The 20,163-nt window shown below is 37.4% G+C and overlaps 1 protein-coding gene across 1 annotated transcript in view; it reads left to right on the top strand.

Annotated features, from left to right (window-relative positions):
- Positions 1-14,570, top strand: part of LOC109055738 (ribonuclease inhibitor-like) — a 536,777-nt gene extending 522,207 nt beyond the window's left edge. The window contains exons 11-13 of the mRNA XM_042749506.1: positions 9,747-9,923; positions 10,906-11,079; positions 14,405-14,570. Coding sequence (XP_042605440.1) covers positions 9,747-9,923; positions 10,906-11,079; positions 14,405-14,570 — 517 coding nt within the window. The remainder of the gene's footprint in view (positions 1-9,746; positions 9,924-10,905; positions 11,080-14,404) is intronic.
- Positions 14,571-20,163: the final 5,593 nt, after the last annotated feature.

The following is a 20,163-nucleotide window of genomic DNA, read 5'->3' as shown; positions in this document are numbered from 1 at the left end:
AGGAAACCCAGGAATGAAGATCATCTTGACTCTGTTTGAAAAGTAGAGTGGGAGACTGGAAAAGCTGAAGTAAGTATTTTTAAAAGTGTATCCCATTAATTACCAGACTCTAGTGACCCACCACAGTTTCATAAATTTGAAAATATTCATTTTGGACTGAGATATATTTGGAAATAAAAACTAAATAAATGCTGTTTTATAATTTATGGAGAATGGTTTATTTTGTATCTCCAAACAAAAAAAACTGTCGTAAAACTGAAAGCATTCAATAATTCAGAATCAGATTTAATATGAAATATATTCTAATATAAGATGTGGTTTTAGTAATCTGATTTATTTCTGATATTTTTGTTCTGGCTAGTAGAAGTTCTGAATGGCTGTTAAATGTAAAAAAATATATCTAAATAAAAAATGCTGGTGAGTGAGTTATTTTGAGCTCATAACGCGAATATACTTAATTTAACGTTAATGTAATTTCCTACATTTTTGGGCAGATTTTACCAGATTTGTACAACAAAGTGTTTATAAACCTGTTGTGAACTAAACACAGAAACTTAAAGGTCACTGAGTTTTCCACCAAAATAAAAGCCTGAGGACTTCATTCTAAAATAAAGAAATTAAGACAGCGTTGTAATTATGGTTTAGGTTTAAGTACTGTACTTTAAAATGCAAACATTTTAATAATCAAATTAAATAATAAATTCACAGTGTGATTATCATTCAAATCTAATATTAGCAGATAAAAGTAGAAGCTAAAGCTGCTATTTGTGTAATTGTATATATATCTTAATTAGTTGTGTTCTCTCTTCTACAGGTTAAACTGCATCAGTATTACAGATGAAGGTTGTGCTGCTCTGGCATCAGTGTTTAATTCAAACCTCAGAGAGCTGGATCTGAGCAGGAATCAAATAGGAGACTCTGGAGTGACAGAAATCTCCAGTCTGCTGAGAAATTCACAGACACTACAGATACTCAGGTCTGAATTTGGTTAATCTAAACATGAATCAATGTAAAGCTCCAGCTGGTCTGTAAACTGGCGCTGTGTCACAAAGGAATGGGTCAGTGATGTGAAATTGATGTGTTGGTGTAGAACATTTATAAAATATTGACAAAAACAGATTGATTTCTGAGATGATGGGAAATGTTAATATCCTAATGGTCTAATAAATGTTTTTATGTATGAATTTATTTATTTATTTATTTATTTAGTCTTTCTGAAGTCTTTCAGACTGCAGTATCACTGAAGAAGGTTATAATACAGTTGCAATCAAAACTATTCAACCCCCTTGACCTGCAAAACATTTTGCTGCGGAGAACAAAATTTTATGAAACCAGTTCAACACAGGCATCAGTAAAGTATTAGAGAAAGTTTGTTAATACACTTTTGAGTGATTCTGAGAACGGAACATTGATGAATCATGATGAAATTCTTTAATTGGAGACTGAAACAGGCCACTCAAGAAAATTCTATGACTGATCCCTGAACCAAGCAGAAGTAGATTTGGATGTGTACTTTGGGATGACTGTCCTGCAGGAAAGTCCATTATTCATCAGCTTCAGTCTTTGCACCAAAGGCATCACAATTCTTGTCAAAATGGCCTGATACTTCAAAGAATCCATGATGTCCTTCATACAGTCATGATTTCCACTTCCTGCTACAGTAAAGCAACCCCATAACAGGACTGATCCACCTCCAAGTTTGACGATGGAGATGTTCTTCTGCTTATGAGCTTTGTCTCTTTGCAGCAGACATACCGCTGATCCATGGGTCCAAAAAGTTCCAGTTTGGTCACATCACTCCAAAAAACATTCTTCCAGAGCTCCACAGGTCTACACAAATGAATTTTAGCAAGTTCAAGTTGGCCTTTTGTTCTTCTTGATCAAGAGTGGTATTTATCAAGATGTCTCAACATGAAGGCCATACTTGTCTAGTGTTCTTCTTACACACTGCATTGAAATGGTTTTCCTTCTTTCATCGGGTCATCTTGTAAGTCTTTGGCTGTACATAGCAGGTTTTTCTCAGTTGCTCTGATTAAACATTTTATGATATTGTGGTTTTTCTTCAACACCCTCAAAGGTTTTCTGGTAAAACACACTTTAAGCTAAGGAATAAGGCTGAGGGCTGTGTCTCTAGGAACTTTTAATGTCTTGGAAATCTTCATATAGCCTTAGACTTTCTAAAGTAATACAGTTATTTATTATCTATAGCTTCTCTATGGCTTTTGCGAGATCTCTGTTGACTTTGCTATTTTTGCTACTCAACTTCAGCACATGCGTGGACTAACTGTGTGTGTGTGTAACAGCTCAAGCTAATTCTGTTTTTAATAGAAATAACTAAATTAAAAACACTAATTTTAAACAATTTTTGTTATTCCCCACCATGCAAATAAGTGACTTAAAAACACTTATTTTAAACAGGGGTTGAATAATTATGACATAGCACTATTATTAAAAAATCTTATAACTAAAATATATTACATTATATATTGACTATCACTTTTAATATGCCAGTGAACTGTTATAGATGCATTTTTATTTTATCCTGGATCTTCAGAAAAGCTTGTATTTGTAAAGTACTGCAGTCTCTGAGGGGTTGAGTAATTTTGATTGCAACTGTAGGTTATAATTGTGGGAAATTAAAATTAAAAATTGCATTTGTTGTAGTTTGCGTTCACCAATATATAACTTTACCCAGCTTTACTGTGAAAAGAGTCCATTCAGGTCAAAAATCCTGTAGTGCATCTTTATTTTCTTCATTCTAGAACATGTACTTGTGTGACAATCTGTGTTATAAGGAAGAATAACATCTTTTTTGTAGACTTTCAGACTGCAGTATCACTGAAGAAGGTTATAAAGCTCTGTCTTCAGCTCTGAGATCAAACCCTTCACACCTGATAGAGCTGGATCTCACAGGAAAATGATCCTGGACCATCAGGAGTGAAGCAGCTCAGTGATTTACTACAGGATCCAAACTGTCAACTCAAGACTCTGAGGTGAGACCCGATGAAATAATGCCACATAAATGATACGCATGTGAATTACATTATTTGACTAATTTAGTAAGGTATACAATTTGTTGCATCAAAAATGTTCAAAATGATCAAAGATGAAAGATGAGATGCTGCAGCTGCTGTTGTTTTGATGATAAATGTCAGCACAGTTTAGTTGTGTTAAAAGGTTACAGCTTAATCAGACATTTTGGGTCACTAGATGTGCTGGTGTTAAGTAGTTTGGTTTGGTGCCTCAATAGTTAACATTTATGATTGTGTTATTGTGGACATTTCTCATGAAAAAAAACATATTCAGTGTGATTTATTATCCTGATTGTTTAAATGTTACTGAATTGCACTGTACATTTAATTTCCATCAAGCTCAGATTCACAACACTGTAGATCTACTACAGCAGATCTATCACAGACCACAAACATGTGATGTGTGTCAGGAGAGGATCAGTGATAATTGTGCACACACACAAACACACACACACACACACACACACACACATCCTCCTCACTCTGACAGATCCTCCTCACTCACACACACACGTCTGAACCTGCAGTTCCTCTCATAATGAGCAGAATTGTGTTGCATCAACACAGACATCAGTTAAATAAAACTATCCAGAGGTGGTCTGAACTCAGATCATGTTCTCTGTTAGTGGATCAGCAATCCAGTGTTTGGTAAATTCTGCTACATAATAATAGGAAGAGCCGGCATCAAAAGATCAACTAAATATATCACTATGAATGCTTAGCTGTCACAAGCTACTTATCTCTTTGCTAACTTTCCCCATCTCCTGCTTAAAAGCCAGAAAGATCTTTGAGAATATGATCTGGTGAGCTTCTGCCCCCGAGTTTATTTTAAATAATTTACTTTTGACTTTTGTCTTTCTTAAAAATATTTGTGTATTTAAATGTTCAACTGTTTAAACTTGAACCAGAGCTTTTCGTTACAAACAATGTTTGATAATCTTTAAATGTTTTGTGATACAATGCACACTGAATTGATTCCAGCTTCATCTTCTCTTCTGCAGGTTTTTGGGTCCTGCTGCAGATGAAGGCTGTCAGTATGTGACTGGAATTGTGGGTAAAAAACCCGTTACTCCTGAGAGAGCTGAATCTGAGTGGAACATGAACTAGGAGACACAGGAGTGAATCAGATCTCTGCTCTACTGCAGGATAACACTGTACACTCAACACACTGAAGTGAGTATCTTACATCATTTCACATGTTACATGACTAGTAAATGTTACAATCGTCTATTTTAATTCTCATTTGAGTCCGACCCCCACGTTATAAAGCTTGGAAGAGCCAGGACATTTTTTAATATAACTCTGATTATATTTGTCTGAAAGAAGACATTCATATACATCTAGGATGGCTTGAGGGTGAGTAAATCATGGGGTAATTTCCATTTTTGGGTGAACTATCCCTTTAAGTGCACAGGGGTTGGAGAAAATAACGTGAACACATCAGAAATAGCCAGTATTTTATTAATGTGTTTACCATCGTTTGCCTTTAATACAGCTTCCAACCTTCTTAGAATAGATTCATACAACTTTTGAATAGACTTCAGTTAAAGGTACAATTTGTAAGATATTTGCAGTAAAATATCCAAAAACCACTAGGCTAGTGTTATATATTTTGTCCAGCTGATTACTAACAATATCTCTAATTTTTTCAACTACTTGTAAATCATGAGAAAATTCCCTTCAGTCGCCTGTCAATGACGTTAGTTACCCTTTGTTACCGCCTTTACTGACGTAGAAACCACATGACAACAGTGTCGTGGACAAATGCGGAAGTAGTGTCTAGCATCCAGCAAACCACTAGCTTGCTTCAAGCAGTTCCTTATTTACTTCTTCTTGCACATTTTATGGTGGATTGTGTTACTTATTTATGGAACATAATTACTGTTTACCGTCTGCCGCTGGTTCTGTCGACAAGGACAGCTCCCGTAAACGTAAGCGTACGGGCCAACCAAACGACCCAATTTAAAATATATCAAATGTTTTTAATAGTTTACATAACTATGTGAAGTGCATATTCTTAGGTCATAATGAAGTTGCAATTCATCATGCTTTATTTTATATATTAAAAATGTGTTTTCTTGAAGACTAAAGTTTATGTAGGTGCAGTGTTATTGCATTTGGTTATTTACTGCTTTATTTACACTGCCTTATTTCACCTGACAAGTTAAACAATGTAAATAAATACAGTTAGTGTTATACAGAAATATGAATCAATCATTATTGCAAATGATATTGGTAAGTTCAAAATAACATTTATTATTACTGATTTGAACTTGAAACTGTACTGTTATCACACCATCGAATTGGACAAATATTCTAACATCTATGACTAAAAATTTAGTTGTAAACCTTCCATTACTCGGGTCTAATTCAATATAATAAAATTATGACATCAAACACAACATTTATAAAACTTTACCTCATCCGTTAAATCCAGGATTTATCTTTCAGTCTAATTGATGGCCATCAGCGGTTGGGTAGAAGACAACAAATCCCATCATTCCACGCTCCTTCTTAGCGTCATCAAACCACGCGATTGTTATTGTTTTGGTAGTCCGCCCTCTAGTGGCAGGTCCTACAACCTGTACCTTTAAATTTAGTCTCTAACTTCTGCTGTGACTGCTGAATGTGATCATGTTTACTGACTACAAACTGAGGATTGAAGACTAATTTAAAAACATTGACCACCAACCAGTAACACCTCCCTCACAGATGAACTGAAGCCCTTTAATGCTTGCTTTGATCGTATAAACACAGAAGCACATCAAAGCTGCACAGCAAAAAAGCCACAACCCAATACGAGTCAAATTTAACACTCCTGAAAAGTATATATTACTCCCTCCATTTTGGAGTTAAAATAACAGTTTTGAAGGTGTGAAATATGTACATTACTCACAGAGTACATTTTAACACTGAAAGAGTTTATTTGTCATGCCAGCAGATGTGTTACACACTTATGTTGGATTACAAATAAACTCTTATTAAAGGTGCCATAGATTGCATTGAAACAATATTTTAAATTGTGTGTGTGTTAAGTTTTATCTCAAAATACCCCACAGATAATTTGTTATAGCTTGTTGAAATTGCCACTTTTAGGGTATGACCCAAAACGTGCTGATTTTTGTGTTTGTCCCTTTTAAATGAAAATGAGCTGGTGCTCCCGCCTCCCTTCTCAGAAGAATGCAGAGCTTCAAGAGCACATGCTAGCGGGCACATACCAGTGTTACGGTTTAACTGGTGGTGACCGTGTTACTGACATCACATTGCTAACAAACGCAGTTTTTAACGACCACATTACTATTCACGATTATTCTGGCATCAGGTGTAGGCAGCACTAGTGAAAACAGGCAGAGACAATGGTAGCTTTAGCAATATTAACCTTACAGAGAGCCAGGAAGCCAGGAGCTCTGTCACACGACACTTTTAATGTCTCTTTGGTGTTGACATTGTATCTCCAGCAGCTACAGCAAGAGAACAGTAATGATGGACCGCAGCTTCTCACTCAGGGCTGTGTATATGCTAATAGGGCAGAGATTGTTACAAATGGGCGGGACTTTTCCAGAGTATGATGTCATAGTCTAGAACTGCTCGTGTGGAGAGACTGTTTATGATTTTTTGGGATTATGAAACAATGACTGAGTGGTTTTTTACCATTATAGGCTGGTTGTTTTCACACACTGCGGCCACACAACTGTGTTCAAACACCTTATAAAAATGATTTTTACATTCTATGGCACCTTTAAGTTAAAATTATCACAGAGAGGTCCCCTGTGAGACATGCCGTATATTCAAAGTGTTCTGGGTATATACGATAGGGTCTGGTGAGAAACAAACTCAACATATTATTGACTGTTGGACAAGCACAATCGGGACATTTTATTTTAATCTCCTTATGTGGTCCAAAAAAGAAAGAAGGACATATGACATTAGACAAATGAAATGAGTAAATGATTTTCATTTCTGGGTGAACTATCCCTTTAAGGAAAAGCGTTTAACTCACTGTAAATGTATATATATTTTTTGATGAAAAAGGGGATCACAATTCCCGAGTTCCATGCTGATCTCACTGCGCTGAGGCAGGGCTCCATCTATCAAAATTAATAAATAAATGGCAGAACAAGCAAACCAAAAACTCATATCTGATCTGTAGTTCATGCTACTCATGTGTCATATTCCAAGCAGGGTTCGTACAAGGTGCTTAAAGTGCTTGAAGTAGTACTTGAATTTGACTTTTTTTAAATGTAAGTCCTGGAAAACCCTTGAAAACAGCCATATTTTCTGAGAAGGTACTTAAAGTTAAAGAAGAAGGTACTTGATTTTTAAAGGGCAGTATATATGAAATAAGTGTTATTTTTCCCCTCGATAAAACAATCTTTTTACACATAATTAATGATGCCGTGCGTCTGATATAAATACAGAGCCGTTTCGCCTGGCTTTTAGCAACACACGAGATCTCGCGATATTACTCCTTGATGTGAAAAGCGGTCTCGCGATATCAGTATAAATTGTGTTTGTGTGTAAAACTTTGATAGTGCTTGCATTATATTGTTCGGTCTTTTACTGCATGTGCTGTTTGTTTGGGTTTTATTTGGGAACGCATGTAAAGTCTGACGCGTTTTGTGTTGCACTGTTATCATTTACAAGCGTGGAGCGTCTCCATCTCATAGGGTTGGCAACCGTTTGGTATAATACGCAATCGTCCCGTATTTAAGGTATATGTATGACCACCTAGACCATACGAATACCAAACTCTAAACTGAGAATCAATTATTCTTTTTTTGACAAGTGTTTGATTTGTGAGCATAACCGTTCGTGGGAGGCTTTAAGACCAAGCGGAATCCTCTGCCGGCTGGTCGCTCACAGCGAGCGGGACTCACGCTGGTTTTTAACATCCGCGTTTCGACTTTAGCTTTATTTTTTAAGGATTCTTTGGTAAATAAAAATTATAAAGAACAGAACATTCAAAATAAAATGTTTGTGTTAAATATACAATAAAAATATATTGAAATCTAATTTTCAAAAGTTTGGTGTCAGTACATTTAAAGAAACTTTTAGAATACTTTTATTCAGCAAGGATTAAGGTGTTAAATGGATAAAAAGTGAAAAAAAAAATCTATTTTGAATAAATTCTGTTGTTTTAACTTTTTATTTTATTTATGGAACAAAGGTTCCAACAAATATTAAGCATCACAACAGTTGATAATATTATCAACACTGATAATAACACAGCATATTAGAATGATTTCTAAAGGATCATGTGACACTGAAGACTGGAGTAATGATGCTGAAAATTCAGTGCTGTGTCACAGAAATAAATAAAAATAATATTTTAAAGTAAATAAGATAGGAAACCAATATTAGAAATTGCAATAATATTTCACAATATTACTGTTTTCCTGTATTTTTGATCAACTAAATACAGCCTTGAAGAGCATAAGAGACTTCATTAAAAAACATTACAGATCTAAAAGAGAGATATATATATATAATAGGCCTGTGTGTGTGTCCCTTATTCTGTCCCTTATTTTTCTATGAAAAACCACGACTGTCCCTTATTTTCCTTTTCTAAAGTTAGCAACCCTAATCTCAGCTGCTCGGGACTCAAACTCTTCCTCTGCATATGCTGTGAGTTTGTGTTAACATTCATCTGAGAAAACAGTGTGTGTTATCTCAGTAGATTTATAACGTAAATCATTTATAAACCTATGCCAACACAGCAAAATAAAAGTTCTAACCCTTGCTCGTGCGATTTGTTGTACATCGCGATATCAAAATAAAAGTTCTAACCCTTGCTCTGAGTTTTGCACGTGGCCAAATATTAAAATTACATGGATTTAAACGTCCTTGAATCACGCGGCAAAGTAAAGCATCACCATGCCATTGCTGCCCTCTACAGGTGTTTGTTATAATACATAATAAACTTAAGTTGGTTATTTTCATATTTTGTGTAGGCATATTACATTATGTAGGCCTATTTTAACAGTGTTGTTCTATAAAGTCATGTAATTACTTGGTTTTGATACTTTATTTGAACCAATTATTATTGCCTCATCGTTAGTTTATATATAAATAGTCATACTAAAGCCTGTTTTTCACTTAGGTCTATTTGTATTACTAAAAAATATCAGATTACTCAATTGTCAAAATAATATGTAGATTACTTGATTACCAAAACAATTATTAGTTACAGCCCTTGATTAGTTAAAATATTTAAAAATACATATTCATGAGAAAAAAAAATCAGTTGGAATAAGGAAATGAGTTGAAAACCAAAAAAACTAGTGCTTAAAGTCCTTGAAAGTCTTGGAATTTCATTTTGCAGTTTCTGTACGAACCCTGCTTAAAATGTCTTGAAGTAAATTTTGATTTATGAACAGACTTTTCTTGATTTGGTACATTTAAACTCAATTTTGATTTTTTTTATGTTATTGTAAAGTGGTTCTATAGTTGATCCTGTATCTTAATTACATTACAAATCACAAACCTTTTTTTTTTTTGGTCTGACTAAAGATTCTCCAGACTTGAAATGTAACTAATATCCTCAAATCCTAGTTTTGTTTTAGTTTATGGCTGTATAATTATTTATTTACTAATATTGTTTTCAGGTTTTAGCAACATTTTATTAATTGCACTGTATGGTGTTAACACATGATGAATTACTCACACATGAACATAACGTGTCTGATTCATTGTGTTTTCTCTTTCTGTCTTCAGTCTGTGTAGATGCAGTATTACAGAGAAACAGTGTCTCATCCTGACTTCAGCTCTGAAATCAAACCCATCACACCTGAGAGAACTGAACCTGAGCTGGAATCAACTACTAGGAGACTCTGGAGTGAAAAACCTCAGTGATCTACTGATGAACACACAATTCAAGCTGGAGAAACTAGAGTTAGTATCATTATATATTACACACACACACACACACACACACTCTCTCACACACACACACACACACACAGTCCGGTGAGAGAGAACAAAGTCAATAGTTGTTGAACTCCAGGGCTGTCAAGACTATTTTATTCACTTAAACATCAGATGAAATGATTATTTTCTCTTTAATTCAGATGATGACAATGTATTTTCTGATGAGTCTGCTATGTTAGTGAAGTAAGTTATACGTTTTTCAGCCTGGATCTCTTCTGAAAACCTGGAGATTTGGTTTGGTCCTCACATGACACATGGTGTGACCCATCAAATATAACAATAAACAATAAATTAATAATAGTGATAAAATTATGGAACTTTTAGTTTTTTTTTTTTTTATAAAATAAAATACATAATAAAGTGTTATAATACTATTTTATTTAAAAAAGGGAGTATTAAATACAAATAAAATGATTTTATAGTAAACTTAAAAATAAAGTGCTAATATTATTATTATTTGAAACTTAATTATTATTTTTTAATTTTAACTATTTTAATTTTTCATCTTCAAACTTAAAATCAGCAAGCTTTTATTTTGGCGGGTTGCCGGCAAGTAAGTCTATGTGCTTCCGGGTTTAGTTTAAAGAGCATCAGTGAATGAAATGTCACAGTTTTGCATACTCATATAATAATAATAATAAACAAACAAAAAAAACCTTGCTACATGTACTGTGTTAAGCTAACTGAGACTTGTTATAGCACTTGTGTATCATTGTTCTTTTGTTGATTCTGATTGTTTCCATTGTCTTCATTTGTAAGTCACTTGATAAAAGCGTCTGCTAAGTGACTAAATGTAATGTAAATGTAAGGTTTTGTCAATTCTTTATTTGTATTTTTTTATTATTATTATTATTATTATTGCACTGTATGGTGTTAACACATGATGAATTACTCACACATGAACATAACGTGTCTGATTCATTGTGTTTTCTCTTTCTGTCTTCAGTCTGCGTGGATGCAGTATTACAGAGAAACAGTGTCTCATCCTGACCTCAAATCAAAAATCAAACCCATCACACCTGAGAGAACTGGACCTGAGCTTGAATCAAATAAAAAACACAGGAGTGAATCACTTATGTGACGTACTGAAGGATTCACGCTGTAAACTGGAGAGATTGAGGTCAGTAACATTCACATACAAGAATCAAAATGATGAAAATCACTTTAACTCTTATGTGCTGTTCAAGGTCTTTTGAGACCCCAAATGATGCTTGCTGAAATAATAATAAAAAAAAAAATGTTCCCTTTATCTAAATGTCATGAGACTTTGTACAGATGTCAACACTTGGTAGTTGTACAAATAGAAAATTAAATTGGATGAATAAACTCAATTCAGACCACAAAATACACAAAAATGAAGTGGCAAACCTTCCACACGTTCACAATGCAGAATGATCACACTCACACATACACACACACCCCAAAAATCACCCATAGACATAAAAAATGTAGATTTTTTTATTACGTAATTTGTCAAAAATGTCAGTTACAATGCAGACAACACACAGTCTGAAGGAAAGACACCAGCACATCCACAATGGAGGAAAAACACACATGACCCATCCCCCCATCCCCCCAACACCTCCCAAAAACATAAATTCCACTGTTTAAGAAATGAAAAATTGACATGATATCAGTGGCTTTCTCTTACATAATTTATCAATTAAAAACCAGCCACAATGAAGAACACACACAGAAATGATGGAGGGACACCACAGCACATCCACACACACACACACACACACACACACACACACACACACACACACACACACACACACACACACACACACACACACACGTTTGTTTTTGTGAAAAGTGGGGACATCCCTTAGGCATAATGGTTTTTATACTGTACAAACTGTATTTTCTATCGCCCTACGCCAACCCTACACCTAACCCTACCCCTTACAGGAAACTTTGTGCATTTTTACTTTCTCAAAAAAACTCATTCTGTATGGTTTATAAGCGTTTTGAAAAATGGGGACATGGGTTATGTCCTCATAAGTCACCCTCTCCTTGTAATAGCTGTGTCATATACAAAGTTGTGTTCTGATATGTCACAAAAACACTCACACACACACACACACACACACACACACACACACACACACACACACATATAACACCACATACAGGTTTGATTGTAATCATGTCATAATTGCAAAAATAGATATTTCAGTACAAAAAAAGCTACACTTTGACAAAGAGTCATTTTATATTATTACAATATTGATTTCATAAATCTAACAAATATAAAAAAAAAAAATAAATAAAAAAAAACTTAAAACTTGAAAAGATCTATATCGATATATAAATAACCCATTGAGTAATGCTCTAGAGCTATCCCCATTAATCAATAGGGTTTGTGGGTCTTTTATAAAGTGAATTTTACATAAAAGCTATTTTTGTATAAAAACGATAGTTTAAGCAAACAAAAAAATAAAAACTCTGGAGTAGTGTTGTCACGGTACCAAAATTGCAGTATTCGGTACCGATACCAGTGAAAATCCACGGTTCTCTGTACTAATTTCGGTACCAAAGCAAAACACAAAAATATGCTAATTAAAAAAAAAAAAACACTTTTTATCACTAAAAATAAAACCAATGCCATTCATTATACTTATTTACAATTGTGTTTAAAGTTTTTCTACAAGTAATATAATTATGAAAAACAGTAAACAAGTTTCACCCAAATTTAATTTGTCTTTTAATTAATGGAATTTATTACACATTTTATTTTTTTGTTAAATAAAGGGGATTTGCTATTAAAATTAAAACATGGAAGAAATATTGTGTGATTTATTTCTTTAAAAAATATTAAGTTTTATTAATTTTTTTCAACACTAGTAGCAGTATCACATACATTCTACTAAATAATAGTAATATTTCTAGCACAATGCCTTTATGTAAAAATGAACTTTTATTTTGACGGGTTGCAGTGTTTCCCACAGCCTTACACTCTATTTGTGGCGGCACTCCCCCGCCCCACCTATATACATATATATGCAAATTAATTTTCTGCCAGCAGGAGGCGCTTTAAGAGCGGGAGAGATACAGGATTCTCCGGTAACGGCTGCAAAGCAGCGCTGAGCTCACAAACGCTGCCTTATCAAGCATTACATGCAAAATGAAATGAAATTGAAAATTTTCTAAATACAGTCGGTTTCCTTCTGAAATACAGTGATATAAAAACACCCGCATGAGTTTTTGATTTTGAAACGTACAGTGCTCATGTTTATTCAATGAAGTCAATGCCTTTTGAAAAAATCTATTTGTGGCAGTCAGTTTTGATATTGTGGCGGCCCGCCACAAATAAATCAATGTGCAGGAAACCCTGTGAATACCTTTAAATTGACACTGGTTTTACTCAAATGAAACAGTAAAATGCTTGTGAAGTGACTCAGAACAGTTCTGGTGATGTTGTTTATGTATTTATGTCCTCATTGAGACGGCAGATGCTGAAATTACTGCAAGCTTCACGCGCTTCAGTCTATGTAGTAAACAAAACCGCACTTCTCTGCCATTCATTCAGTCACACAGAGACGCGCAGAACATGCAGGATTCATATTTCAACCAACTTTTGTGGCTTAACATTTACAGATACTGGTCCATATGGGGATTTGATTTGATTAATTTATGCTAACTTTGACAAATTCCGTGACTGTCCAAATTAAAATGTAAGTTTCATTTTCATGACTGGATTTTGAGATTCCGTCCGCATTTTCTGCTTCGCGGAAATCATAGCGCTGTATGCGTCAAGAACCGGGTTGACCGGGTACTCGGTACCACCAGTACGTAAAGAAACCTGGTACCGTGACATTTTCATTTTTTTAGTACCGACTTGGTACCGAAGTACCAGGTCTTTTGACAACACTACTCTGGAGCTTGAGGTTCAGCTCAAATGAATAAGAGTAAAGGGGGATGGTGTCAAAATGACCAAAAGTGCTGATCACGCCTCGGGTGTCAGAGCCAGTGCCACATGTCAGTCTCATTCCCTCAGAACTATCAGTGTGACATTACTAACACCACGCCAGGGTTCGTACAGGTGTAAAGCATGATTAAAGCCACTGATTGTCCTGAATGACTAAATCTGCCTATTATTTGTATAAATATTTTTAATTTATTTATATAAATGTAAAAAATATCATAAATCCTTCAAAAAGCTGCACAAATGTGGAGTAAAAACATTAATAAACTGAGTAAAATTACATTTGTTTAAAAAAACATATTTTGTTACAAAATGTCCTTTTGTTCGCTGTGGTCTCTGGAGACACCAAACAGCACGAGTGTCCTCCCCAAACGAACAGCACATAAGAGTTAAACAAAACACTTTATACTCAATATCTCATGATGAATGTGTTCACATTATATTTGTGAAAGATTATTCACCGTAATGATTTGTTTGTAAGATGATCTCTCTTCCTCTGTTTGTCTCTTTCTAGTCTTTATGACTGTGGCATTACAGATGTTTCTTCTTTAACTCAGTCTTTGACAAACACAAAAGCTCTGCAGTTTCTAAAACAGCTTAATCTGGGTGATAATAAGATTGGAGACTCAAAGCAGAAGCTCATTGATGTGCTACGAGACTCAAACTGTAAACTGAGGTGAGTAAACTTCACTTTGTGATATTAAAGAGATTCATTTACCTCTGATATGTGAACAAATATATACTTTAAAATATTTGTGAAAAGAGTTTATCAAATTATCATCAAGCTTTATTTCAAAGGGTATGTGTCTGAATGAAATGTAAAGTTGATAAAAATGTTGAACACAAAAGAGGAAAGAGAACAAAAGCACACTGTCACAGCTTTATACAGCAACAGCTGCTTTATTAATGACATCAGTAATAGTGAATCATTAAAGTTTGAAATAGATTTGTTCAGATTGTAGGAAAACGCTGGTAAAATCAGAGCAGATTCAGCTTCAGCTCACAGTCGTCCAGCATTACATGATTAATGTCTCTCTCTCTTGTGTGTTTTTACTTTGACAAGCAACACGTCACATTACTTTACACTTACTTTCTGTAAGAGATAATGTACCTCCAGCCGCTTGTTATCACAGAATAAACCCGACAGGGTGATCAGGACTTTTGTCCTCCTGAAGAGGCTTATTCTGTGATAACATCCGGCTGCATGTGCATTATCACACTTATTATATGCTTTCTTGACACGTAAGTGAAGAATCAGACACAATTTAGATTCAGCTAAACACTTCTTGTCAGTTAGCAACAACTAACCCTTACGAAAAAGAAGTTTATTCAAGTGTGCTATTAGTATACTTCTTTTAAACTAAAAATAGGAAAGTATGCTTTTAGTTTACTTTTTATGTACTTCTCAGAAATGGGCTTTATGTACTTCTCAGAAATATACTTAAAATGACATTTAAGTATACTTGACTTATACTTACAAAAAGTCTAAATATACTTGAACTATACTTAAGTATACTTAATAAAATAAACTTGAAGTATACTACTTTTTGGTAAGGGAAAACAAGAAGACACTGTAACAAACTCCCCCAAACATCAGTTTAGCAAAAGCCACAATAAAAATATGGGATAGAATGCATTGAGTTTTTGATTCTGATATATTAAAGTGCCATAGTGTGTACCAACAAGCAAAACCTTCCCACATAAACAACCATTTCACCCCTTCTCCATAATATGTCTAAATCAGTTCCTTCAAAACAGTCCACGCAATATGTTCTACAAAAACCTGTGTTTCCAGCGTTGTTTGGCCGTTGCCAACAGTTTTGTCCTCAGCGTTCCAATACCGGCGATGGCACGATGAATCAGTCAATGAATAATCCACAGACCGTTAGTATATAATCCAAAGGCATTTCCCACATGCATTTGCGGTTGAATTTATCATACACAGTCTAATAGAGCAACTTGACTCAAGACTTCTTGTAACAAACACTTAATTTAACACAAGGCTCAGGGATTCAGTAGAAAACCATTTTCCCACCCCTGGCCTACCAAAGGATGAAGACAATGAACTATTACTCAAACATCCTGCCTTTTCAATCAAACCAACCACACCCCACTTTACTTAATCTCTCAGTTTATATTGGAGTCCTCACCCTCACACCGGAGGACATAGCCCACTAGTGCTGAGGAGAAGAATCACAGTAATAGTAAGTTCAATGTTGAACTGTTACACGCCCTCCTCTTTAGGAAAAGGCTGAACAGCCCCAAAGAAGGATTTCAATTTTTCAACATGATATGTCTCAATGCCATCCTGATTATCTAGCATTTTTACTTTGTAATTAACCTTGTTAACCTGTGACACTACTTCAGCAGGACCTTGCCATTTAGCTGCTAACTTCACCATAAAATCATCACCTGCACGAGACACTGGATGAGTGAGTATCCAGACTAAATCTCCTGGTTGGTATTGTACAGATCTTCTTCGAAGATTATAATATTGGGCCTGTCGTTCCTGAGCTCTATTGACATTCTCCTTCACTTTTTCCAGCATTGCTTTTTGCCGCTCTAGCAAACTATATGCTAAATGGTCAGGGTTTGGAGGCTTATGTACCAACCATTCCAATGGGCCTTTCAACTTCCTCCCTAAGGCGATCTCAGCTGGAGTATGACCTGTGCTCTCCTGCCAGGCGGAATTGATGGCATAGCGAAATTCAACAACCCACCGGTCCCATCGTCGGTGATTATATTGGACATAGGAGGCTATCTTCGTCTTGAGAACTCTATTGACCCGTTCGGTAAGATTTGTCTGGGGATGATAGGCAGTGGTAAGTTTCTGTACCACTCCCCACTGCTTACAGGTCTCATTCAGCAGTTGGGAAGTGAACTGTGGTCCTCTGTCTGATACGAGGCACACTGGTGTTCCCCACCTCGTGAAGATGCCTTTGACTAAAATATTAGCTATGAGAGGAGTCTTTGCGGATCTCATTGAAAACAGTTTGACCCACTTGCTGCAATAGTCCACTACCACCAGCAGGTACTCATTCATACGAGTGCTTTTAGGAAATGGCCCCATCAAGTCAACCCCCAGCATGTACCCTGGTTCGACCACTTGTGTGGCTGGAGATGCCCTGCCAGTTTAGAGATGTGGGGTTTATATTGTTGGCATATTTGGCATTCTTTACACATCTTCCAGACATCTTTTCGAATTTCAGGCCAATACGTTACCTCTAATAGCCTCCGTAATGTCTTCATACATCCGAGATGCCCACTTAATGGACTAGCATATACATACTGCAGACAATGTTCACGGAGTTTAGATGGCATTACAACTTGTAAACTCTGACCCCCATTCTTGTCAGTGGCACATCTGTGTTTTTATTAAATTTTTTACTTACAACTACTCTCACCTTTTGCACGCATAACATCGGCACTGATCACTTATGACAGCAGGACACTTATAAACATCAGAAACCAGCTTTCTCACCTGTTTTTCGACGGTTTACCCAATGATCCAAGTTGGCCACCTGAGATTCTCCGCACGACGGATGAGAACAATGGCCATGAGAGGGCTCCTCCGAGGCGACGAAACAGAAAACACAGAGGGAAACGCGCTGGGGTTCGCAACAGACTGAGGACCAGAGCGCACAGTCCACCTTTACCCAGTATCCTGTTAGCCAACGTCCAGTCGCTTGAGAACAAGATGGATGATCTCAGAGCCAGGATAAGATTCCATCGGGACATAAGGGACTGCAACATAATCTGCTTAACAGAAACATGGCTGACCCCCTCGGTACCGGAAGAAGCTGTAACACCATCTGATAGCTTCTCTGTTATTCGGATGGACAGGACTGCGGAGGCCGGCAAAACAAGAGGTGGCGGGGTCTGTTTCATGGTCAACAACAAATGGTGCGACCCCAGGAACATCACCATTCTGTCATGTTCCTGTTCGCCTCATCTGGAGCATCTGACAATCATGTGCCGGCCGTTCTATTTGCCTCGGGAGTTCACAGCGGTCATCGCCACGGCTGTTTACATTCCACCTCAAGCGGACACAGAGATGGCCCTGTCTAAGCTCAATGATGTGCTCAGTGTCTGCTTAAACAACCACCCGGACGCTGCCATCATTGTGAGAGGGGACTTTAATAAAGCCAGTCTTACACATGTAATGCCAAACTTGTACCAGCACATTTCCTGTCCAACCAGAGGGAGGAATACATTGGACCACTGCTATTCTCAGTTCAGGAATGGCTATAAAGCCAGCTCGCTACCGGGATGGGAAAATCTGACCATACCGCCATCTTCCTCATACCGGAATACAAACAAAAGCTTGTGCAGGCAGCTCTAGAGAGGCGGGTGGTGAAACACTGGTCCGCCCAATCAGAAGCTGCGCTACAGGACGCACTCGATGACGTAGACTGGGACATGTTTAGGTCTAGTTCCACTGACACCAGTGAGTTTGCGGATGTATCTATCAGCTTTGTCGGCACGCTGGTTGAGGAGTTAACACAAACCATAACAATAAAAACTTTTTCGAACCAGAAACCATGGGTCGATAAATCAATCCAGGCAGCGGTGAATGCGCGCACGGCCGCGTATAATGCGGGGCTCGTCTCGGGAGACATGAGCGGATACAAAACTGCCTGTTACGTTCTCCGACGCGCTGTGAGAACCGCTAAACAACAGTACAGAGAAAGAGTGGAGTCTCATTTCCAACTGAATGACTCCAGGCGCATGTGGCAGGGACTGAGAACTATCAGTTCTTTTAAAAGTAAACCCTCCGTCACGGTGAGTGCTGACTCTTCACTAGCAAACGAGCCGAACACCTTTTATGCACGTTTCGAAGCAAACCGCTCTGGCAATATCAACAGTCTGCCAACGTGCACAGAGGAAAATAACAGCTACATCAGTGACGCGTGCGCAATCACTGTATCGGAGGACGAGGTTCGTCGAGCTCTGAAGCGTGTGAACATCAGGAAAGCGGCTGGCCCAGACGGGATTTCCGGTCGTGTATTGAGATCATGCGCCGATCAGCTGGCTGGATTGTTTACGTCTATCTTTAGCGAGTCCCTTGCTCAGTCAGTCGTCCCTACATGCTTTAAAAAATCTATCATCGTTCCTGTACCAAAATGCAACATTCCATCTTGCCGAAATGATTATCGACCAGTGGCACTCACATCGCTAATTATGAAGGTTTTTGAGAGGCTTATAAAGAACACCATCTGCTCCTCTATTCCTAACAACATTGACCCACTCCAGTTCACCTATCGCCCTAATAGGTCTACTGAGGATGCTGTGTCCCATCTCCTGCACGCCACTCTCCCCCACACTGACAGCAATAAAGGGAACTATGTGAGGCTGCTGTTTATACGTAGATTATAGCTCAGCCTTCAACACTATAGTCCTCCACAGTCTGGTCTCCAAGCTCAGAAACCTCGGACTGAATGCTCCACTCTGTGACTGGGTTCTTGATTTTCTATCATGCAGACCTCAGGTAGTGAGGGTGGGTCAGACCACCTCCAACATCATCACCCTGAGTACAGGAGCCCCACAAGGATGTGTTTGGAGCCCGCTACTCTACTCGCTCTACACATATGACTGTGTGTCCACTCACACCTCCACTTCTGTCATCAAGTTTGCGGATGATACAGTGGTGATGGGCCGCATCTCCAACAACAATGAGGCTGCCTACCTTGATGAGGTAAAGAGTCTGACATCATGGTGCCAAACAAACTGTCTCTTTCTGAATGTCAGCAAAACCAAGGAGCTGGTTGTGGACTTCAGGAGGAGGCAGCAGCGAATCTACACCCCACTCATCATTAACGGGACCCAAGTGGAGAGAGTGAGCAGCTTCAGATACCTTGGCGTACACATTTCCGAGGACCTGACTTGGACTAACCACATTCAAGCTCAAGTTAAAAAAGCCAGACAACAACTGTACCATCTGAGACTCCTGAGAAAATTCAAGGTTTCCCCTAGAATCCTGAAAACTTTCTATATCGGGGCTATAGAAAGTATATTGACTCAGTGCATCTCATCATGGTATGGAAACATCTCAGCCCAGGATCGTAAAGCCCTGCAAAGAGTAGTGCGCTCCGCTGAGCGCATCTCCAGAACATCTCTCTCCTGTCTGCAAGACATCCACACCAGGAGATGTAAATCTAAGGCTGTAAAGATCATTAAAGACCCCACCCCCCCCCCCCCCCCCGGAAATCCACAGTTTCATCTGCTACAGTCAGGCAGATGCTTCCGCAGTCTGATGGCAAAAACGGAGAGGCT

Source organism: Cyprinus carpio, chromosome B22 (assembly GCF_018340385.1).
Source record: "Cyprinus carpio isolate SPL01 chromosome B22, ASM1834038v1, whole genome shotgun sequence".
NCBI classification, from domain to species: domain Eukaryota; kingdom Metazoa; phylum Chordata; class Actinopteri; order Cypriniformes; family Cyprinidae; genus Cyprinus; species Cyprinus carpio.
The sequence above is the reverse complement of the archived record's forward strand: the minus strand, read 5'-3'. Positions and strand labels throughout refer to the sequence as shown.